This window comes from Patella vulgata, chromosome 2 (assembly GCF_932274485.2).
Source record: "Patella vulgata chromosome 2, xgPatVulg1.2, whole genome shotgun sequence".
In the NCBI taxonomy this organism is placed as follows: Eukaryota; Metazoa; Mollusca; class Gastropoda; family Patellidae; genus Patella; species Patella vulgata.
Window position 1 is genome coordinate 1,911,890 of NC_065880.2, and position 24,578 is coordinate 1,936,467.

Genomic DNA, 24,578 nt, shown 5'->3' on the forward strand with positions numbered 1-24,578 from the left:
AGAACATTACAACTATCGTTATAAAACTTCTAATCTAAACGGGATTTTCATATCAACTTACTATTATTACCAATTTGAAACAAAATTAAGGATCTCAACTGAAATTCAAGGATATTTTCCTATTTCCGCGAAATTCAAGGATATTCAAGACCTTGAAAAAGAAATTTTAAATCTAAGGATATTCAAGGATTTTCAAGGACCGCAGCAACCCTGCTATCTATTAAAACAGGGACCGCGGGAACCCTGCTATCTATTAAAACAGGGACCGCGGGAACCCTGCTATCTATTAAAACAGAACCGCGGGAACCCTGTTATCTATAAAATGATCATACAGAAAACTTCGTATAAGTCGAATCTAAATGGACTGATCAATTTTATCTGAGTTAGCCGCAGACCTAGTTCAGCTCTGAACGTAGATCTCATTATCGCCCTGTACATTCAGTATTGTATGCTAACATTCAGCAATCTCTACTGTAGTTCAGCTCTGAACGTAGGTCTCATTACACTCGCCCTGTACGTTCAGGAATCGTCCTATTGAATCCTTGGCGAAATAAAATCAGCTCCCAGTCAATTTTACTGGCCAATTTTTTACTGCTAAACGGTCGCGTGTCAGTCCGTGTGAACACCTGAACAATGTAAAGGAACATCTTAGTGAGAAAATAAGACCTTGCTTACCTCGCTAGAGAAAGTATGTGCAACACAACATGCTGATAAAAATCGGTCCCCTTCTGCTAAACGGCTTTGGCAGGCAACATTGAGGTCTAGATATGGGGTGGCGTACGGATTTACGTGGCTTGGCCATATAAGACGAAACAAAATTTAGGTAAGCTGGGGTGGGGAAAAATTAGAATTGTTGAAAAATTGAGAAACTTCAGTCAATTACTATCAAATTTTTTCAAAAATTCCAATTTCGTTTTGTCTTATATGTTGTGAACAAACTGCCAATCCGACTTAGGCGAAGGAAAAAAGCCGGAATTAGATCAAATGGACCGAACATTCTGATCCGAGTTAAGCGAAGATCCGACTTGCGCACAGAAATTAAATAAGAAAACGTGCAGGATCAAAGGGTCTAAACGATTTTATCCGAGTTGAGCGAAGAACCAAATTATATGAGGTGTACTGTATTATATACTATAGATTACCCCAGAAACATTTCTTTCTATCATCTTCCATAATACACAAAATAATTCTTTCTGAAAGTTCTGGTTATTTTACTTCCAGAAATAACATCCCTATCCATTGATGAGTCGATCCATCAACATATTGCATAAAAGTGACAAAGATTTGGTATAAAACCAGAACAAAATGAAATGAAATGAGGTTGAACCGTGAAGATGTGTGAAAACAATGTTTTATAGCCTCTAGTTAATTTGATTTACAACCGTCTGGGGATATTTAATATTCTTTTAATAAATTACACATTTTTTCATCCCATCCGAATTACATCACCAATAACGAGAAATGACTACTTCTTACTAAAAATATACAAGAGAAGTTTAGATTGATATAAAGTAGATTACCCTATTGTTGCTAAAACATGAAAACAATTCGTCTCATCGGCTTCAAACAAGTCCTAGAAATACACAATATTGGAAGTTTGGTTCCGCAAAATTCCTCTGGTCTCAGTCTTCTTCATTATTAAAAATGTACAAAAGAAATTTTGATTGATAAGACTAGAGAAAATTATCTCAGCACACAATTAATCCAATCTGCTCCAAGCCGGCCCTAGAAATACACAGTATTGAAGTTTGGTCCGGCAAAATTCCTCTGGTGTTTGTCAATAAGTCCTGCACATATTTGTCTTCATTCAATGTAGTTTTATGTTTATTTTTAATACCATGTCCAGTACAAATTTTTTTAAGTTCAAATCATCAGAAAATTTCCAGACCACCTCATGGAATTCACATCACAAATATATCTAGAGTTCAAACCATCAAGTACTTGTTTATTTGTCTGATAATTTGGTAGAAATAAAACTCTGTATTTCCAGACCAGGTCATAGAACTCACATCACAATGTAAAACTCTGTAAAATTATAGTTAAATTGAAACTGTATGTGTTAGAGAAGTTAAACTTTTCCAATCTTGAACCTGTGTTAGATTAAACTTTTCCAATCTTGAACCTGTGTTAGATTAAACTTTTCCAATCTTGAACCTGTGTTAGATTAAACTTTTCCGATCTTGAAACTGTATGTGTTAGAAAGAAATATGGCGTGATCTGTGGCGTGGATTAATATTAAAAATTTACTGATTTGTTTAATATAATTCCTGAAACAAAAAAACCAAACAATTGTTTTAAAATTAGAGATAGACAGGTCATTTCAGGATCAACATATGAAATAAAATGAAATAGAGTTTAACGTCCTACTGTCCTGCACTGACTGGGCAAATGAAGAAGGGCACACGCCTTACAGTGTGCTATGAGGTAAACTTTACCAGGACAGCAATGCTATTTTGAATTGCAACTGTCAAGGGTTCATTTATGTGCATGCCAATGTGTACATGGGACCTCAGTTTTTCCATCATATCCGAACGACTAGATAGCTGTCCTTGTCAGACTCTCCGTCCTGCATCACTGACAAGGGGGAAACCATGCCAGAAAATTCTGAGGAACTTTCTCGACGCGAATCTGCGACCTCTAAGCTAGTGAGCCAGTGTCTTACTCACTTAGCGACGGTGGCTCCACCTGACAGTTCCCAGGCCTGTCTGGAAGGTTCAACATCACCTGACAGTTCCCAGGCCTGTCTAGAAGGTTTGACACCACCTGACAGTTTCCAGGCCTGTCTAGAAGGTTTGACACTACCTGACAGTTCCTAGGCCTGTCTAGAGGGTTCAACAACACCTGACAGTTCCCAGGTATGTCTATAGAGTTCAACACCACCTGACTAACAGTTTCCAGGACTGTCTAGGAAGTAAATCTGTTTACCTATTTTCCAGCCTTTCGCTATCTTTAACCATTATACTACTCTTGTGAAGCTGATCAGCAACTTGTAATAGATATCGACATAGATTCTCCAACTTGGGTAAAGTTTTATCTTCTTCCAGGTCAATAAACCATTCTTTAGGGAACGTGGAAATAATCTACAATATAATACACAATGATGGATGAAAAACTGAAAGACACCCAGCTGTCTGCTTATAGAATACTTGACAGCAGAAAATTGGACGTCCAATGGACACAAACTAGGTAATTTCACAGCTAACATATGGTTCAAATTTATATCCATAATTCGCTTGCGCGTAGGGGTCTTTAGCAGTGAGAGAAAACCGGAGGACCTGGAAAAAACCCACGAGGTTGGGCAGACGACCCTACTCATGGTCACGGAAAAGCGGGGAATCGAAATCACACCCATTGACACAATGACGCATGCTTAATCCATTCAGCCATCCAACTCCTTCTTGCCTAATGCAGTGTGCCGTAAGGGAAATGTGTAATCATCATCATCATAATAATAATAATAATAATAATGCTGAATATGCAACGAATGAGTTACTCAAAAGTACACAGAACCTTTGCTTTCTGTCCTTCTAGCCAGACCCTTATCAGCAGAGAATTATTTATTATAATTTTTCCCAAGCAAATAAATAAAATGTGGATTAAATATCCTACTATTCTGCCCAGACTGAGTTAATGAAGATGGAATTCCAAGCAATGAATTCACAGTACAGTATTATCATATTTCGAGGTCTTCCATCTGTACTTACAGCTTGTGATTTTTCGAGAGCTTCTTTAGTTAAACAAGAAGAGTAGAGACCAAGTACGATATATCTGTTTAATAAACCGTCCAATGACAGATGTTGTAACACACTTGATGATAAAATACCCTGCCATGATAATATATTACCCAGTAACTGAAATAATACAAATACAATAGTTACAGTTTCAAATTAACACAATCCCAATCAAGGCCTGTCACAGAGCAAAATTGTGAAGTAATCAAATGTTAAGTTCTGCCGATTGGATGAGATAGTTTTTCGTGTTCAGTTGGGCATGGACTGTCACTAGAAATTCTTGTGCTTACTAGATTTCCACCTTTCAAGGGATTGAGAGAGAAATAGGGTTTAACGTCTGTTCTGCTCTGACTGGTCAAATGAAATGAAATGGGGTTTAAAGTCCCAATGTTCTGCTCCCACTGGTCTAATGAAATGAAATGGGGTTTAACCACCTACTGTTGTGCTCCGACTGAGCTAATGAAGACTGAGCTAATGAAGACAGGCACATGAGAGAGAGAGAGAGAGAGAGAGAGAGATGAATATCCACACAACATCAACCAGGATATTTTAAGATTTAAATAGAGTAAACTTTTCTTTCAATTAAAGTGGTCTTTAAATAAAACTCGAATCCCCGGTTGTACGTGACAAGGAGTTGGGTCGGTCGCCTGTCCAACCCTGTAGGTTTTCTCCAGGTTACCTCCAACTGTTAAATAACCCGACGCACAAGCAAATTATTGAAATAAAATTGAACCATATGTTATTCCCGAAATGACCTAGTTTATGTCGTGTGGATGTTAAACCCATTTCTCTTTAACTACAATACAGGAGAATTTGTTACCTTTATACACGACCATAGTTGACGATGAAAGAAAACGGTTGGACCCGATGATCTATTTTCTAGCACTCTAAAATATAAATAACACACAGTTTTAACATTTAAAATTAAAACCTTCAATTTTTCCATTGGCTCTTAAAATACAAACAAAGTCATGTTATCAGTTAAGTCACCTGACTGTTGCACGTTTCTCTATGTTAAATAAATATAGTAAAACAATAGTTCTATCAATATCATACAAATCAGTTTTTAAACCTCAGATGTGATTAATTACGATTAAAACAATAAAGATGTTATATACAATGAGTTAAAATGTTCGACCTCTATCAATATCAAACAAATCAGTCTAATGATCATGGGGGTCGGATTAATTAGATAATAACATTTACATTATAATATAGCACATATTTTCTAAATGCAGATTAACAACATGGTTATTTGTGCCATAACGAAATAAAATGGGGTTTAACGTCCTACTGTTATGCTCAGACTGGGCTAATGATGTGTGCTATGAGGAAAATTTTGCCCTAACAGTGGCGCTATGGCATACTCTTATATATCAAACTCCAACTTTTACATGCACAATAATATGTACATGGGACCTTGGTTTTTCGTCTCATCTTTGTCAGGCCCTTTTGTCCTGCATCACTGACAAGAAGAAACCACGCCGGAAAATCCCGATGAACTTTCTCGGCCACTGCCGGGATCGAACCACCCGCAACCTTCAAACTAGCGAGCCAGCACCGTACCCACTTAGCCACCTTGGCTCCATGCCTTGATGAAGAAGTTGAACTGATGCAGATACACTCTAGTGTTAACATTGACATACATGTAATACACATTTCTGATTGTCCAGTCTTTTCATCTGGTTTGTTGTGCATTTAATACTTACGATTTTGGATATAGAGGCATGAAGACATCATCATCCAGTGATTTCTTCATTCTATCTGCTATAGCTTTCAATAAAGACTGAAAGGAAGAAGACATACAAAAATTATAAAAACATTTATTTTTGTCGAGTGGAATGTAGTCCAGTTTAATTATGCAAAAGGTCTTTTTGACCTCAAATGTCACATAAATTATTTAAGATACATTATGTAAGATTTAGATAAAGAGCTGGACATTCTTGCTATAATAGTTACATTAAAGATACATTGTGTAAGATTTAGATAAAGAGCTGGACGTTCTTGCTATAATAGTTACATTAAAGATACATTGTGTAAGATTTAGATAAAGAGCTGGACGTTCTTGCTATAATAGTTACATTAAAGATACATTGTGTAAGATTTAGATAAAGAGCTGGACGTTCTTGCTATAATAGTTATATTAAGATACATTGTGTAAGATTTAGATAAAGAGCTGGACGTTCTTGCTATAATAGTTACATTAAAGATACATTGTGTAAGATTTAGATAAAGAGCTGGACGTTCAAAATATAGATAATAAAAATATATGGAACATTTCAATCGAATGACTTTAATTTGAGCGTTTTGATTGCTTATTATAGTAACACAGACTTACTTAGCCTTGCTTCACCATTTTTAAATTAAATCATTAAATGATCGAAGTGTTCTAATCAAATAAAAGATACATTATGCAAGAGAGAGAGAGAGAAATGGGGTTTAATGTCCACTCGACACAAACTAGGTCATTTCAGGACTAACATTTGGTTTAATTTTATTAACATAATTCGCTTCCGCGTAGGGGTCTTTAGCAGTGGGAGGAAACCGGAGGACCCGGAGAAAACCCACGAGGTTGGACAGGCGACCATTATGCAAGAGCTAAATCTGTCTATTGCAGGTCTTTCTTAGGCATGAAATGTTATATAAACTATTAATTAGACATTAACATATCCAGACCATAATCAACTCTCGATGGCATCGCTAGCCTGTGATCTTAAGTGGATTGTGATCCTATTTACTGCATAACTTTCCTTTTCGATTAAACATTTAAATGGATAATCGAGACTATGCTGTTTATCGTACTGACTTTAGTAATGATGACCGAGGCTAGGCAGAAATTTTATTGGCTTAGTTCATAGTGGATCAATTTGAATGAATTTTTCAGCAAATTGCCCTAATGTTATCTAGTTTTTAATTATTATAGTGAGAACTGCCAACTCGTTATCGAATCTCCCATAATGTATCTTTAATTGAAGCCATAATAAATGTATAAATAATAATTTTTATAACATTGGAAGCCAAATTAACGACCTATAACGAGCAGATTTGATTCTTACATAATGCATCTGAAACTAGCCATTTATTGACATGACAAGTCTATAATCAACTCTCTAGATCATCTGATAGCACAGATGTAAACAGACTAAAATACTCGTCATTTAATGTTAAAATGAATAATCAAGTATTTATTTTCATACTAATGTAACTTGACAATCGGGACATTTTGGTAACAAGAGTCCAATTTAAAAGCGTTCATTTCCTGATCACTGTTTGGGACAGTATTATTAAACTGGAAGACCCGGAAAAAAACCCACGAGGTTGGACAGGCGACCCTACTCCTTGTCATGTACAACCAGGGAAATAAAACCATGCTAGTTGACTCATGACAGACCTTATGATGCAAAGCGTATGTGTATTATTACAACCTTGACCTTATAAAACTAACCTGTGTGTTTTTATTATTAGCGTTAACAGTGGGATAATCATTGACGAGTTTCTGTACCAGGTTGACCAATCGGGACGTCTGTGTGGTCGACATCGGATCCCAAACATGCTGACATAAATCTGTGGAAGGAAACAACAGAAATAGGGTTTAACATCCACTTGACCAACACAAACTAGCAAATTTTGGGACTCAAATAAGGTTCAATTTTATTTCAATACCTCTCTTGTAAAGAAAGTGGAAAACCAGGAGAAATTCCATGTGATTAGACAGGTGAGGCTTCTCCTTGACATGTATCAAAACTCAATGGCAGATTTTAAGGTTTAAAGTGCCCCCCAAATCTGTGGATCAGATATTATTACTTCTGCTTGAGATTTACATCAATTTTAGGTTCTCTATCAGTTGTTTAAATGGAATGAAATGGGATTTACTGTCCTACTGGTCTGCCCTGACTCGGGTAATAAGACAGGCATACAGCATGTATCAGACCCAGACCCTACCGGCCTACATCATTGACTGTTGTGGGTGGGGGGGGGATCGAACGCACACTGGACTTACAGAAACAAACCCAGGATGGAAAGAGTAACAGAGACCATTTCCACATCTCCCCATTAACTTCAACACGAGAGAAAGAGAGAAATGGGGTTTAACGTCCACTCGACACAAACTAAATCATTTTGGGACTAACATATGGTTCAATTTATTGATATAATCCGCTTGCGTGAAGGGGTCTTTAGCAGGGGAGGAAAACTACTAGAAGACCTGGGCAAAACCCACACGGTTGAACAAACGCCCCTATTCCTTGTCACAAACAACAGGCGGGGAATCAAAACCACGCCAGTTGACTCAATGACAGACTTTATGATACATTGCGAAAACGCTAACCATTCGCCCCCCCCCCCCCAACTCGCCCCCCCCCCCCCCAAACATCAAGGGACAAGGGATCATAACTGAACTACATGTACTCCATAAATAATTTGATTTCAAGGACCAACTTACAAGTTATTTTAGGTAATATAATTTTATCTATAACGGATGGTATTATTCTGGTATCTTCATCTGAACGATCTGGTGTAATATCGTCTTCACCACGGCAACCAAATAATATTAACGAATTATACCACTCCATTTCTTCAAAATCTACAGAAATCTGTGAAAATATAACAATTATATCAGGAATAAGGTTTGGGGTTGAAAAGAAATATTTTAGAACACATAGAAATTTAAAGTCTTTTTCCGATTTTTTATCAAAGGTTGGGTCCAGACACAATCTGATAAAACTACAGATCTATATTTCGTTTCCTTATTTTATACTTTCGATGTCCTGTACTACATGAAGGTCTGACGAGCGACACTTGACCCTATGACGTCAGACTCTGAACATTAACTGCGGTTCAATATTAACCAGAAATATGGATAATTGTGAGTTTGTTTATTATCGTAACTGTAACAATCAAGGCCACAGTGTTTTTAAAATGAGGTTTTCTTGCCTCGTAAAGTAATATGACTGAAATTTTCAGCATATTCTCTTTACATTATCTATATCTTAACTATTATAGTGACAACTGTCAGCTCTTTATTCTTCAATAATGCTGCTTTAATTCGATTTCCATCTGTCTGGGGTTATTTGACGTGCACAGCAATGTGTACACAGGACCTCGGTTTTCCGTGCCATCTCAATGACTATACTTTGTGCCTTGCCAAGCACTTGGTTGTACACCACTGAAGGGGGAAAAATCCCAATACACTTTCTCTGTTAACACAGGAATCGAACACAAGACTAACATATGGTTCAATTTTACTTCAATAATAAGGTGGGAGGAAACCAGGACACAGAGAAAACCCACAAAGTTGGAGGGAGTGAGAGAAATGGGGTTTAACGCCAACTCGACACAAACTAGGTCATTTCTGGACTAACATATGGTTTAATTTTATTTCAATAATTTGCTGGCACGTAGGGGTCTTTAGCAGCGGGAGGAAATCAGGGGACCCGGAGAAAACCCACGAGATTGGACAGACGACTCTACTCCAGGTCACGTATAACCAGGGAATCGAAACCACTCAATGACAGGCCTTATGATACAGCGCGCACGTGCTAACCATTCAGCCATCCAACTCCCATGAATAATAAAGTGGGAGGAAACCAAAAGGCACAGAGAAAACCCACAAAGTTGGGAGAGGTGACATACCTTAAGAGGATTCCAATCAACCAAAGCTAGTCGTATAAAAGGATTAACAAGCTTCGGTATACACAGTCCGATATAAGCTTCACGATAATTATCTTCATAACGAAACTTCCATTTCTCAAATTGTTTTCTAACACTGTCCAGTTTACTGTAGTCATCGATCGTATCTTCAAATAATCTTTCTGTACCTTTTATAATATCATCTAAAATATAAAAACATGCTTGATTTACATAAATAATTTAACAGGAACTGCCATGGACTCTCAGAACAGTTCTTAACAATAAAGGGACAAAGCGTCTGGGAATACTTATATTTAGGAAGGATATTTTGGGGTGAGAATTAGGGGTATTACTGTGCCGTAAAAGGGACCATGCTTCTGGGAATATTTATATTTAGTAAAGATATTTTGGGGTAAGAATTAGGGGTATTACTGTTTCTAAAAGTAAATGGAATGTATTTAACAGTACACAAGTTTTTACTGTTGACAAATAGTTATTGTTAAAAGATGGGAGGTGTTCTCTTGGAATGAGCTGTACGTTCTATTTTATTATTACGAATGTTAAAAAATTGTGGGTGTTCTCTTTGATGGGTGTTCTGTTCAAACATTATGGGTGTTCTGCTTAAAATATGTGGATGCTTAAAACAGTTGAATATCTCAAAGTCCACAAAAATAATATCTTGTAAAAATTCTTCTCAGGCGTCTGTACTGTTCTTTCCAGTTTTTTTTATTTTTACGACCAATTTTTCATTTGTGTTCACACAGGAACGTGACATAGTCTTTCAAGAGTCACTCGACTTTACTTAAATAGTTAGTCAACACGGTCATTTCATCAAACTTCAAGTCTCTTCAACAAAAGTCTTTCAATTCATCATAATAATGATGCCTGTGCAGTCTAAACGATGAAATCTAAAGAAGTCTTCAGATAAATCACATCATCAGTTTTTAGGGATCCGCTAGACATGATCCTGAATTCTCTAAAACAAAGGTCTTATTACTGCACATGTATCTGATATAAGTAATGATGCCTGTGCAGTTATAAAAGGGAGAAATATTTTGTAATAACCCTCCAGGTGTAGAAGACATGTAAAGAAAGCCACCTTTCTCAACCACGAATTTAGAAATTTCAGATTGATTTTCTTCGTCGTCTGACGACAGACCATCGTGGTGTCCAAATATATTCTTCGATTCTCTGGCTCTTCGTCTTCGTGACCTGTAAAAATGGGAGATAAAAAAAAAAGCATTTTAAAAAAATGTTTACATGCTGCATTCAGGGCCCCCAAAATCAGTTCTAATAAAATGGTGTATTTATAATTTTATTATGTTGTAAATGTTTGTGCTAAAAAACATATCTTTCTACCGTACTGACGTACAAATAACATTTGCAGGGTTCCAGGGGCCCCAAAATTAGTTCGAAAAATTTGTTCTACTTATAATTTTATTTATTATTTTGTATACTGACATACAGAGAGAGAGAGAGAGAGAGAGAGGGGGAGAGAGAGAGTGAGAGAGAGAGAGGGGAGGAAGAGAGAGAGAGAGAGAGAGGGGAGGAAGAGAGAGAGAGAGAGAGAGAGAGAGAGAGAGAGAAAGAGAGAGAGAGAGAGGAGGTTTAACGTCCACTCGACACAAACTAGGTCATTTCGGGACTAACACATGGTTCAATTTTATTTCAATAATTCGCATGTGCTTAGAGGTCTTTAGCAGTGGGAGGAGATCGTGGACCCGGAGAAAACCAACGAGGTTGGACAGGCGATACTGACATACAAATTCCATTTGTGTGAGTATGACAGACAATGACCAGAATATGTCCCCTTGTTGATGTACAGGCCCCCAGTGAAATATTCAGCTAGGGCCCCATTCAAGCTAAATCTAGCCACGCCTCTGTAATTTTTAAAACTATTTTTAGACAAGATCTTACCGTCTTGCTTCTCTTTCAGCAACTCTACGTTGACGAGAATGTTCTTCTTGTGTTTCCATGACAACCTGATGTTTCTTATCTAAAATCAATCGGAGAATTAGGATTACAGACATGAACCTGTCTACAGAATATTTGTAACATCTTTTAGTTCTTCAAAGAAATAATACTGTGACAAACTAAACAATCAAATTTCTACAAGAATTGATGTGAAATTATTCAAATAAACTTGGAACTGGTCATATTTAAAAAAAACAAAAAAAACAAACAAACAGATGGCAGAAACAAACAAATGGCATGGGTTTGATAGATTCGACTAATGTTGACTTCAAACAGACTAGGTCTTCATCAAATTTTCTTTTGGTGTCTATCCAAGAAATTTAACTTCTAGACTGGAGTGATGGAATTATTTTGTAGGATTTTATCCAGCTTTGTAAATGTTTTACATAATCCAAGCTTGCTAAAAGGTTTTAATCCAAGCCCACTATCAAGTTTTAATCCCGGCCAACTAACAAAGTTGATCATTTTTGAAAAAAAAAAAAAAAAAAAAAAAAAAAAAGGAGCAAATGTCTTGAAAATTAAAGACAAAATAAATATATGCTGCTGAAAAAAAATTACATGTTGATTTAAAATGTTGTGACATAGTGAATGACATGAGATAACATGTCATGGCATTGTGACGTCAAGAAATACCGACTTGTCATATAATCTTGACACTGATCTCTGACATCTTGCTGTCGTCTCTGTAAAAGTATATCAGCACGTTGACGGAGGATGTTGTTCATTCTGGTTTCAAAACTGTTGATTGTAGGAACCTGTATTGAAAATAAAAAAAAAACCTGTTAAAATTTGATCTTTTCAGAACATTAAAATGATGGTGAAGATGTAATAAATGGGACAATGATGAAAATGATGATCATGTCTAATTAAAAATGCAGATTTTGGTGAAAATACTGATGATTTTGATGAAATAATGCTGATTTTGATGAAAATACTGATGATTTTGATAAGAATAATGCTGATTTTGATGAAAATACTGATGATTTTGATAAGAATAATGCTGATTTTGATGAAAATGATGATGATTTTGATAAGAATAATGCTGATTTTGATGAAAATGATGATGATTTTGATAAGAATAATGCTGATTTTGATGAAAATGATGATGAAAAAATAATGCTGATTTTGATGAAAATGATGATGATTTTGATAAGAATACTGATGATTTTGATGAAAATGATGATGAAAAAATAATGCTGATTTTGATGAAAATAATGATTTGGATGAAAATAATGAAGATCATGGCTACCGGTAATTAAAAGATGATGTTTATGAAAAAAAATCATTTTGAAGAAAATGATGATTTTGAAGAAAATAATGATTATTCTGATAATAATGATGATTATGACAAATTAAAAGAATGAATAACATTGTAATGGTCCTGATGATGAAAATGATGAAATAATGATGATTATGACATATGTTCAAATCAAAATAATGATGATTATGATAGATGTTCAAATCAAGATGATGATGATGACTAATGAAACTAATGATGATGATGCACTACAACTCGGGTATCATGTTCAGAACTGTTTACTTTCACTAGAAGTATTGTGTAATTAAATAGTTTGTGAATTACTCAACACCACTAGTAAACAGTTGTAAACCCAACACTCATTATCTAATCTAGACGGACCATTTAAACTATGCAACACCAGGAAAAATGATGACCGTGTCTTTATTATCCCAGTCGGAGCAGAACAGTAGGACGTCAAACCCGATTGGAACAATTTGCTAACAATGGAATGAAACTAAACATTAAATACAGAAACTCTTGGTAAAACAATGCAACTAAATGATACCCAAGTTGTAGTGATGATGGAACGATGATGATGATGATGGTTTTCAAGTCTAAAGCAGCTGAAAGAAGATAAAGTAAGAGAGAGAAATGGGGTTTAACTTCCACTCAATACAGACTAGGTAATTTCAGGACTAACATATGCTACAATTTTATTTCAATAAATTGATTGAGTGCAGTCTGTGGAAGTCAGGACTCTGAAAAAAAACCCCAACAAGCTTCTGATCAAAATGACTTATTAACAGACATGTTCGACAACCCAACCCTCTGATTCTCTAAATTCTTCCCATCCCTCCGTATTCTCCCAATCCCTCTGAATTCTCCCAATCCCTCTGAATTCTCCCAATTCCTCTAAATTCTTCCCATCCCTCTGAATTCTCCCAATCCCTCTAAATTATTCTAGCCATATCTTTAATCCTCTTCATTTCTCGAATACTCCTCATCCCTTTAAACTCTACTTAATATTCCGAATCCTCCCTGATCGATTTATCTCCATTCCTTTTAATTCTTACATTCTTCCTCATCCTTCTAAACTCTCCATATACCTCCTAAGTCACCCTTTCCAATTCTCCATATCCCTTCCAAAGTCTCCCCATTCCTTTTATTCTCCCCATTCCCCTAATAGTTATAAATTCTCCCTATCTGTATGAATTCTCCCCATCCCGCTATGTTTTCCCATCCTCTAAATTCTCCCCATCCTCTAAATTCTCCTTTCCCCCCGAAATTATCTGTATCTCCTAAATTCTTCCCATCCTCTAAATTCTCCCTTCCCCCGAAATTATCTGTATCTCCTAAATTCTTCCCATCCTCTAAATTCTCCCTTTCCCCCGAAATTATCTGTATCTCCTAAATTCTCCCCATCCTCTAAATTCTCCCCATCCTCTAAATTCTCCCTATCCCTCTAAATTCCTCCTGCACAAGGCTTCCTATTAAAGCCTCACTTCTCTGCCAGTTAAATCTATGACCCACCTTTTCATTAAGACATTCGACCAAGTCGCGAACATACCCCCTCATTTCCTGGAAAAACTTGTACTGTTTCTCCAACACCGGAACCTTTTCCGTGCACTCTTCCATTTCCTTCTCCGTATCCTCGACATCGTGAACCAAACGGTCTAATTCCAACTTGTGGGTTCGATAGACAGTATCCAATTCATTCATTCTTTTTAAAAAAAAAAAAAAAAAAAAATTACAATAAACAATTCGAAAAACTACAAAATTGTGAAATTGAATCTCTGAAAAATGACAAAATTGTGAAATTGAATCTCTGAGGGATTATCAGTACAATAAATTTCATTGAATATTTACAAAGAAATAATGAAATGACAATTTGCCAACATTTGGTATATAACCAGAGAGAGATGGGGTTTAACATCCACTCGGCACAAACTAGGTCATTTTGGGACTAACATATGGTTTAACTTTATTTCAATAATTTTGTTTTCACGTAGCGGTCTTTAGCAGTGGGAGGAAACCGGAGGCCCTAGAGAAAACCCACAAGGTTTGGACAGGCGAACCTACTCCTTGTCACTTACAAGCGGGGAATCAAAACATGCAACTTGAATGACAGATTTAATGATTTGAAACGCAGTCCTAAATCACACGGCCACCCAAAATAAAATAAAGATATAAAAATGGGTGAAATTATTTTTTATGCAATCTTTTGTTCTTTAAAAATTCTTACCTCTCCTGTAGCCTCTTTCTGATTGATTCGATCGTGATATTGGACGAGTCCTTCCCCCTCATTAAAGATGCAAATGGTTTAAACTGATTGGTCAATGGAACCACGTTACCCGTGGCAACACTATTTAAATTATTCATGTTATAGTTAATTATGGGTTCAGGAACGGAGTTAGAACTATTCTGTTCGTAAGTTAGCGCTTCTTGACCAGGCATCAACGCTGCTTTTCTGATCTGCTGTGCTTCCCATTCTCGTTCGTGGTCACTTTCTTCATCACTTCCTGTAATTATAATAATGTGATTCCGTCATCTACATCCTAGACTATTGTTTACCAAAAACTAAGTCAACCATGTTTTCTAATTAGCCAAACATCCATAATAAATAGATGTGCATACAAAATTTCTTGAAGGTAATGAAAACTGAATCAATTGTACATCAATCTCAGCCCCAGAGATAAGTTTACCCTTCGTTTATCTCTCGTAAAACTTGTCAGACATTCCTAAGCTCCGCACCCAGGATTTGTTAGAATGAAATGCTGCCGATTTCCCGACAATGAGGCATCGGTGTGTATTACATATTAATGATCCTTGGAACATTTTCCACATTTCATTTGAAAACAACCGATTTGATGATTTAATGGGAACTATTTTTAGCACACAATGTGAATGATTCGGCTACGTGAAATTTCTCAAGAAACAAGAGTTTGAGCCGCCATCTTGGATCAAGTCCTACCTTTCTGCACCAACTGGGCTAATGAAGACATCCTGTGCATAGTGCAGTGAGCTATGAAGGGTGGTTCCCCCTGCTCCTATTACGCTATCCTGCCGTCAAGTGCTTTGTAACGTGAACACAGGAACAATGTATTTCGCTTGCCAAGCCTTCCGTCCCTCAACCACAGCAGAAATCCCCATGGAACTTTTTTGGGCAACGCCAGGAGAGAAACTGAGCCCTCATTACCCACTCAATGCGCTAACTCACTGAACCATAGTGACCTCCCCTTTCTGATCAATGTGTAAATATGAATTGTGGGATATAAGGATTGCCGTAGGACATATTAAATATTTACCATGTTCAGCTGCTAAGAAATCATCTCTCATTCTCTGACGTTCTCGATCAGCATTATTGATGGTAAAATCAACCCTTTCTTCTTCTTCATCATCACTTCGATCATGTTCATCATCCCTAAAAAAAAACCCAAAATTTATAATATCGATTGATTTTCGTCAAAATTGGGTTGACATGATGTGTTAGTGATGGGGTTGGGTTGGGTGACTGATGGTCTAAATTGAGTTGACATGATGTGTTAGTGATGGGGTTGGGTTGGGTGACTGATGGTCTAAATTGAGTTGACATGATGTGTTAGTGATGGGGTTGGGTTGGGTGACTGATGGTCTAAATTGGGTTGACATGATGTGTTAGTGATGGGGTTGGGTTGGGTGACTGATGGTCTAAATTGAGTTGACATGATGTGTTAGTGATGGGGTTGGGTTGGGTGACTGATGGTCTAAATTGAGTTGACATGATGTGTTAGTGATGGGGTTGGGTTGGGTGACTGATGGTCTAAATTGGGTTGACCTGATGTCTTACTTCTATTAGTAATGATAGAGGGTTGGGTGGCTGATGGTCTAAAGCCTCAACACTTTAGATCATGGAGTCAAATGAGAGAGAGGGAGAGAAATGGGGTTTAACGTTGAAAGAAACTAGGTCATTTTGGGACTAACATATGGTTAAATTTTATTCCAATGATTCGCTTGCACGTAAAGGTCTTTAGCAGTGGGAAGAAACCAGAGGACACAGAGAAAAAATTGAATTGAACAATTGAACAATGTTAGTCCCGAAATGACCAACTGGACCAATCTGCCCAGACACCAACTCAATTCTAACTGTCAAGGGGTACACATGTACACTGGCGCTTATCTTTTCGGCAATCTGTCTTCCACCACTGACCTGGGGAAACCTGGGGAGCTTTGTCGGCTAATATCGTGATCAAACTATTGATCCTTACTCAACGAATCACCATAGCTACCAACTCCTCGTTAAGACTGGATGGTTGGTTGTTATAATTAACTTCGTTTGGCACGGGTAGGGCTGGGTATCGATAGTGATTTTTACTATCGATAATCGGCAATGAAATGTCGGTTGATAATCGATAGTATCGAAAACAAACTTATTCTCATGGTCGTCATCAAGACTGGATACAGAGTAAGTTCAAAGTTCAAAACCATACGAAGTTGCGAAAGATCGTTTGCTCCTGTCTAAGGAGATTTATTTGGAAAACATTAATAAAACTTGTTATATCATGTATATATATACGTAAATTGATGTTGTTTATTATTAAAATAATGCAGCCGTGGTTCCGAATGAAGAAATATCGTAAATAATTATGTTAAGGGACCAAAATGAACTTGTTCCATTTCAAAACATTGCGTACGTGTGCGCGCGCGAAAATATCAATATGGCAGACGAATTCTGAAGCTTGCAAAGGGAAATAACTCTAACTTTATTTACACATCCGGGTATCTCCGATTTAGCGATATTCAACAATAATTTCTTCAAAACTAAAGTAACGTTTCAATGAGAGTGAATTTATGAAAACGGCTGTTCAATAAGCAGTCACAATTTTGTTATGTGTTACATTGATACTTGATAGTAATTAAAGTGAGCGGTGTATTATGATTAACTGAAAGAAAACATTGACATTTCAGACGCAAGAAAAAAGGCGAAGAGCGATAATCGATAGTAACCCACCGCTATCGATAGTGCTTTTCTGGGCCGTCCAATCGATACTATCGATTTATATCGATATTTTACCCAGCCCTAGGCACGGGATAATAACACTTCATTAAATAAACAAACTATTTGTCTACCTGACTAGCCTGGATTCTTTTTTTTTCTGTGCAGCTTGTTCGGACTCTTCTAGAGGTAAAAAATCATCGTTTCTTGCCTGTTGTCGTTGTTTACGAATCATGTGAATAGTTTTAGCATCAGGAATTTCACCTCCTATAAACAACAGAAATCAACATGGAGTAATTTGCTGTCGAAATCTAAAAAAATCTAAAAAAGTTCTGTCTCATGTCCACTAAACAATGGCTGCCAATTTGAAAGAAATCGAATAAGAACTATTGTACAAAGTAGGCAAGAGGGAGGGTTAAACCTGTTTATCTTTGTTTCATCAATTTGATTATTGGGGGGTGGGGGTAGAGGAGTCTTAAGACGGACTAGTGTACTCTCTAACATGTACAAGAATCGAGTTGAAACCTTAACAAATGCTTCAATTTTAGACACAAGGCCGTCTAGCATTCCAACTTGTTTACGTATAAAAACAAACTTACTCCCTAACATGTACAAGCTACATATTCAAACTTTAACAAATGCGTCAACTTTAGACACAAGGCCACCTAGCATGCCAACTCGTTTACGTATAAAAATAAACTTACGAGCTAACATGGCTCTAAATGTATGTTGTTCATCTTCGTCGTCGCTACCTTCTAAATTCTCTGCATCATCACCATTCATGGTACGTAACTCTTCCCTTAGTTGCTACAAGTAAATAATATGCTGATTCATAAAATCATTTTAATAAGGAAATGTAATGGGGTTTAACATCTGCACTGAGTAGGCTACGTCATACAGTGTGCTATGAGAAAACCTTCGCCTGAACCAGGGGTTTAATGTCCTACTGTTTTGCACTGAGTAGGCTAACGAAGACGGGAATATGTCATACAGTGTGCTATAAGGAAACCTTTGTCTGAACAGCCTACTCTTATCGAACTAGCGTTTGATCTGGCATAGCACAGAAGTAACAAGACTCTGAAACAAGAAGTGGTATTCAATCGCCACCAGGCCTATGTTACTCCCCAGTCCAAGCTACCCCTATACACAAAATTTCGGGACAGCTTCAGTGTAGCTGTCAACCCTGAACAAACAAACGACAGTCACAAATATTAGTTTCGATATTCAGCTGTCAAGGGTTCTTTTACGTGCACGTTAATGTGTACACGGGACAATTTAATAATTACAGTAATTACGTCACGGTGAATGACAATCATCAGTTGAACGTTCCATCATTCCTGATTTCACAGTCAAATGTCATTATGTTTGGACTACTTTTACATTGACGTACAACAGATGTCTCACTCACCGAATACAAAGAATTACAAACCTTTAATTTTTCGTCCGCTTTATCCTTGCTTTTATCCTTAATGTCTTGCTCAGAGTCGCGATCTTTTCTCGTTGAACCTTGATTAATCTCCTTATCATCCTTTTCAACAATCTTCTCTTTCTTCAGTTGCTTCGCTAATCTACGACTTTGAGTAGATTTCTTTACTTTAAAAAATTCAGTATCCGCTGAAATAAGAAAATGTGAACTATGTTTTTATTCCAAATGGATACCAACTATGGGCTAATAAATACAGGCATACGCCATAAAGTGAGTGAAATTTTGTCAGACAGCGGCATTACAGCCCACTCTGAATTCTAATGTTTTTATCTTTACATCACAGTAGGGGTTTCAGGTCAAAGTTTCAAATGACAGAAAAAAAAAAATTAAAATTATTTTGTGAAAATATTCATAAAATGCTACCCAAATTTGTTTATTTCATCAAAATATTCTAATTAGATCCAAAGTTATGGAATTTTAAAATCCGAGATCGACGTCAATAATGTAATCAAAATGCTCAATACCAGTCAATGCGTGGCATGGCACCAAAGTGAGTGCTTTTCAGTCATATTTGAGTGACGTCATAAGCGGTATTTTCCCTTCAGAATCGCTAGTACCAATTTTAAAACTGAAATCCGCACGTTATTGTCAGCTAAAATTTATTAAAATCGTAATAATTTAAATGATAATATGTCAAATATTTATAATCTGGATGATACATGTACCTCAAGAAAGTTTTTTTATATTTAGTCGAAATTTGGCAATTTTCAGTCATCAAAACAGATAAATCCCATTTTCTCCGGGTCTAATTGTCCGACCACGTGGTATCAACAAGCATAATAATCACAAAAATGTTATCTATCGTTTGATTGGTTCTATATCAAAATCCCCCGGTAACTAAGGTGCGGATTCACCAATGAAGTGAGTCATAGCAATGGAAAATCTCAGGCCGCGTGACGTCAGAGCGGTATTTTCCCGCGAGCGTCTCATGTAAACAAACGGTAATTTCGCTTACATTTCGGTAATTTTTTAGCCTTAATCTTTGCAGATATTGAGATTGATATTAAACAATTGCAATACAATTGCTAGTAATGCATTTTCATAAAAAATAGTAATTCAGAATCGTAGATTGAAGTGGGGTATATTTCAGCCTCTGGCTGTCCGATTTCACGCTAAAGTCACGTGACCTGAAACCCCTAATCACAGGCTTACAGTTAAAGTTGTCAAAATCTAAGAGATAAATGTATTTGGAAATGAAATCAAATCTGGGTCAAGAAGATGGGCATAGCCAAATCATGCAGGTTGCTATGCTAGGGGTATCTAACTCAACTGTAAACCGAAACCCCTGTAGGCTACCTGCATTAAGTCAGTCAGAGAGAGAGTGCAATGGGATTTAACGTTCACTCAACTCAACTAGGTCGTTTCGGGACTAACACATGGTTCAATTTTATATCAGTAATTTGCTTGCACGTAAGGGTCTTTAGCAGTGGGAGGAAACCGGAGGACCCGGAGAAACCCCATTTGGTTGGACAGGCTACCCTACTCCTTGTCACGTACACCCGGGGAATCGAAACCACGCCAATTAACTTAATCATTAATGACTGTAGATCTTATGATACAGCACGCACGTGCTAACCATTCTGCCATTCAACCAGTGGCAACCACCCTAAGTCAGTCGAAACAGCGCAACACATCTTCTATTGACTTATTGTTTAGTACAAGCATTAGGATTATCGGGATGAGGCATGTCCACATAGGCCTACGCTGCAAAGTAGATAATGATTATTAGTAAGTATTAATTAATCGAATGCCTGTACTTTGAAGGTCTCCATTAACATAGGACTTTATGAATTATATTCGACCTTCATCAGTGTTAGATTTCAAATTAGGGATTATACAACATTAGATACATTTTACTTAATGTTTTAATTATTACCATCTTCGTCATGGTCAAAACTGAGTACAGTCGGAGCTGTGATCGATTTTTCCTTGGCGCCTTTCTTTTTCTTCACTTTTTTTACATTATTTACTTCATTTTTCTGTTCAACTTCTATGGGTTTATCGATTGCCATCTCGTCGACATCTTCCAGGAAAGGGATGCATTCTTTTTTCTTCGGAAAAGAGTCCCCATTCTCTTCATCTGAATTATTTTCAGACAATTTTTTTCTAAAATTCCGTTTTGGCTTCTTGAACATGCCCGACATTTTGTAGCTCACGTCGGAAAACGAACATCGCGAGATCTGCTACACTCGGCAAACCTCGGCTAATAGGTCAGCAGATGTTCAGTTAGTCGCAGTTAGAATACAGATGTGACGCCATCCTTTGATGTTGGCGTAATTTCCAATAATGTACGGGCAACTTGTTAAACGTTCATTATCTATACTAGATGAAATATTGGACTCGCGTGACGTATTTCATTGAAAAGCATGCGCGGGACAGTGTCTGTATTTTACATGTTATGTGTAGGCAGGCATGGTCGAGTGCAAGACGAAATGATTTTCTATCTTATTAATGTACATGTTCTCATTGTTTAAAGGGCAAAATGTAAGAAAGGTCATTGGCCTAATTTTCAACCCTTTTGAAATAAAGTAATTATTATTATTAAATGAAATGGGGTTTAACGTCTTACTTTTCTGCTCCGAATTGGGATAATTAAGACGGGCATGCGCCATACACAGTGGCGGTGCCTAGGGGGGGGGGGAATTTGCCCCCTCATAAATCTGGTCTGTCCTCTGTTTGCCCCCCCCCCCCAAAATAATTTTAGAAAATAAAAAAAAGTATTAGTGATACGTTTCGGTAGTCAATACCTTGAACGGTAATTAAATCCCACATCCCCACTCAGTCATAGACTTGCATGTTATAGAGTCTGCGTGATTTCTTACCAAGCTCATCCTGCTGTAAACCTACTATAAACAATAACACGTGAACCACTTGAGGAGAAGTCAAAGTTTTTGGGTATAGGTTCAACGCGGCGAAAATATGACACATCCCTCTTTTTGGATAAGCTGTTGATTTGGCAACGAACAGTAGGCTATCTGCATGGCCAGCTCTATTTATCTCGACGACCAGTGTCTGAAATGATGCATTTCCGACAATCTATTTAACAAAATATCGTGGCGAAAATGTTCATTCACTTTGGGTCACTCACTCCGTCCGTTTGACACTTTCCTCTCTGGTCAGATAAACTAGTGATTTGGCAACAGGCGGTGTAAGCTCTGTTTATCTCGACGATCAATGCCTGAAATACTGCCAGACTGCATTTCGGGAGCTACGTTGAGGTTCGCAAGTCCGTCTATTTGACATTTTCCTCTCTGGGATCGGATAAACTAGTGATCAGACAACAGACGGCATCTGATCAGCTTTATTTATCTCTACAATCGGTGCCTGAATATTGTTAGACAGCATTTCGGGCAGTCTATTTTTCAAAATTGTCTGGAGGAGGTCCCCCATACCCTCCATAAGGACTCCCTTATTTGGCGCTCGTGAGTGGGCTTCGGATTCGCAAGTCCGTTCGTTTGACACTTTACCTCAACGATCAGTGCCTGAAATACTGCCAGGCTGCATTTCCGGCAGCCTGTTTTTCAAATTTTCTGAGGGATCCCCCATATTTAAAACTCGTGCCTTTGCCCCCTTAACCTTGGACTTTGCCCCAGCTGTTGCCCCTCCAACCACCGACGGCTGGCGCCGCCACTGGCCATACAGTGTGCTATGGGGGAAATCTTGCCCGGACAGCGGCACTACGGCCTACTCTTATATCGAATTTCAACTGTCAAGCGATCTTTTACGTGCACGCCAATATGTACATGGGACCTCGGTTTTTCGTACCATCCGAACGACTAGACAGTTGTCCTTGTCAGGCCCTCCGTCCCGCATCACTGACAAGGGGGAACCACGTACGCCGGAAAATCTGGATGAACTTTCTCGGCCGTAGCGCCGCTGTCCGGGCAAAATTTCCCTCATAGCACACTGTATGGCAAATGCCCGTCTTCATTAGCCTAGTTTAGGAGCAGAACAGTAGGACGTTAAACCCCATTTCATTTCATTTCATTTCATACTTCGAGAATAGATCTCTGCTCTTAATGGCCGCCATATCCAAAAATCGGAATGATGTTTTGTAATGCGGTTTTACTCTGTTTTACATCTGTTAAAGATACACAGACCAAATAAACCATTTTAATTTCATTGAATGGAATCTGAATCTAAAATACTTCCCAACATCCACGAAGTATGCTTAGTGTTTTCGACTAAAATCGTCGATTTAGGACTTAAAATATCGGTCAACTAGCTCAGTGCCTGTTCTCTGGTGGGGCTAACTGTACACAGACAGCACAAGTTTAGTATGACACCCTCCACTTAGCTCCGACTTGGGCCATGGACGCACAGACTAGGTGAATGTTGGAGGAGGGGGCGGGGGCAGATCTGAAACTCCAGTTGACAGATGGTTGCCAGTGATCCAGTGTCGTGCCCCCAGTAAAATTTGTTCCTGCTATTACATCCCGTGAAAACAACAACTGGTATAATCTAATGTTTGACCTGAATATCAATCGTTTACTGAATCACTGTCCATGGATCGCAGGGGGAACATTTTCGAAAAATTAACGAACGAAATCGCGTTTTCCTGCTATTCCAACAACTTTAACGTGGTCCTATTATGATTACTTAGGTGGCTGACCTGAATTCCAAATATCAAATTCATTGTTTACCTGGATGTCAAAAAAGTCAGATTGACCGACAGTTAAAATGACACCGCAGTTACAAGCAAATGATAGGATAATTTTTGAACTACACGAACGACAACTTAATTATCCCACTAATTACTGTACCTTGAATAATTAAATCAATTAATGTAATATTTGACCGAGGTGATCAGGTTGATAACGACCGTGTCAAAATTTCATAATAGGCCTACCAATATTTGATAATAGGCCTACCAATATTGTAAGTGGTGATAATAAATGAACAATTGGTACAATAAACAGTAATTATATTTAATATCTAATCCATGTACTTCCTGTCCAATTACTATAAATGCGATACTGAAACAGGGTTATCGCTAAATGATCAGGTCAGCTCAATTTTTCGTCATAGGTCACGAGATGTAAACATGGCTAGATGTAACCCTGGACCTATAGCCACAATGCTAACCCTAACCTACAATCTCGCCAACAGTCGTTCCGTTCGTTTGTAGAGTTTTACGTCCACTTCCACCTAAGGTGATGATATGTAGACAATACGCCAACAGTCACGTGCCCTAACTTTTTATACACCTCATCTACCTTGACGAAAATTGCGATGGCCTTAACAAACAGATTTAGCCACTGAAACAGTTTATTTTTTATTTTGTGTTTTTACCATTTAATTAAATCAACCTGTTCATAATATCATATTGTAATGTATTGGACGTTAAATTTGTAATAAACAACAAGAAGCCCATAATCAACTCTCTAGAACGCCCGGTGGCACAGATTTAAACCGATTGAAATTTGATCGCCATTTAATAATTTAATTTAAAAATGGAGAAGCATGGCTGATTCTTGATTTACAAGTAACGTTGTTTCGATAATAAACAATATTTGCCATATCTTGTCAAAACTTCAAACAGTGATA

General features: G+C 37.5%; 1 protein-coding gene across 8 annotated transcripts; it reads right to left on the reverse strand.

The window, feature by feature from the left end:
• Positions 1-1,333: 1,333 nt before the first annotated feature.
• Positions 1,334-21,215, reverse strand: LOC130010683 (PAX3- and PAX7-binding protein 1-like). 8 transcript variants are annotated; one of them, XM_056098486.1, is made up of 19 exons: positions 20,908-21,211; positions 18,975-19,159; positions 18,250-18,352; positions 17,680-17,812; positions 15,879-15,994; positions 14,816-15,092; positions 14,104-14,293; positions 11,971-12,088; positions 11,277-11,355; positions 10,459-10,571; positions 9,363-9,562; positions 8,173-8,323; positions 7,177-7,295; positions 5,441-5,517; positions 4,552-4,618; positions 3,705-3,851; positions 2,926-3,080; positions 2,123-2,267; positions 1,334-2,090 (listed from the first exon to the last, which is right to left on the reverse strand). In XM_056098486.1, exons 1-18 carry the CDS (start codon positions 21,173-21,175, stop codon positions 2,165-2,167), a joined length of 2,601 nt encoding a protein of 866 aa, XP_055954461.1. In that variant the 5' UTR covers positions 21,176-21,211; the 3' UTR covers positions 1,334-2,090; positions 2,123-2,164. The 8 variants fall into 8 exon arrangements, 7 of the variants coding, with proteins under 7 accessions (XP_055954461.1, XP_055954460.1, XP_055954464.1 ...); XM_056098485.1 differs by having other exon boundaries at positions 1,334-2,267; XM_056098487.1 differs by lacking the exons at positions 1,334-2,090; positions 2,123-2,267; positions 2,926-3,080; ... (3 more) ...; positions 7,177-7,295; positions 8,173-8,323 and having other exon boundaries at positions 9,423-9,562; positions 10,425-10,571; positions 20,908-21,214.
• Positions 21,216-24,578: the final 3,363 nt, after the last annotated feature.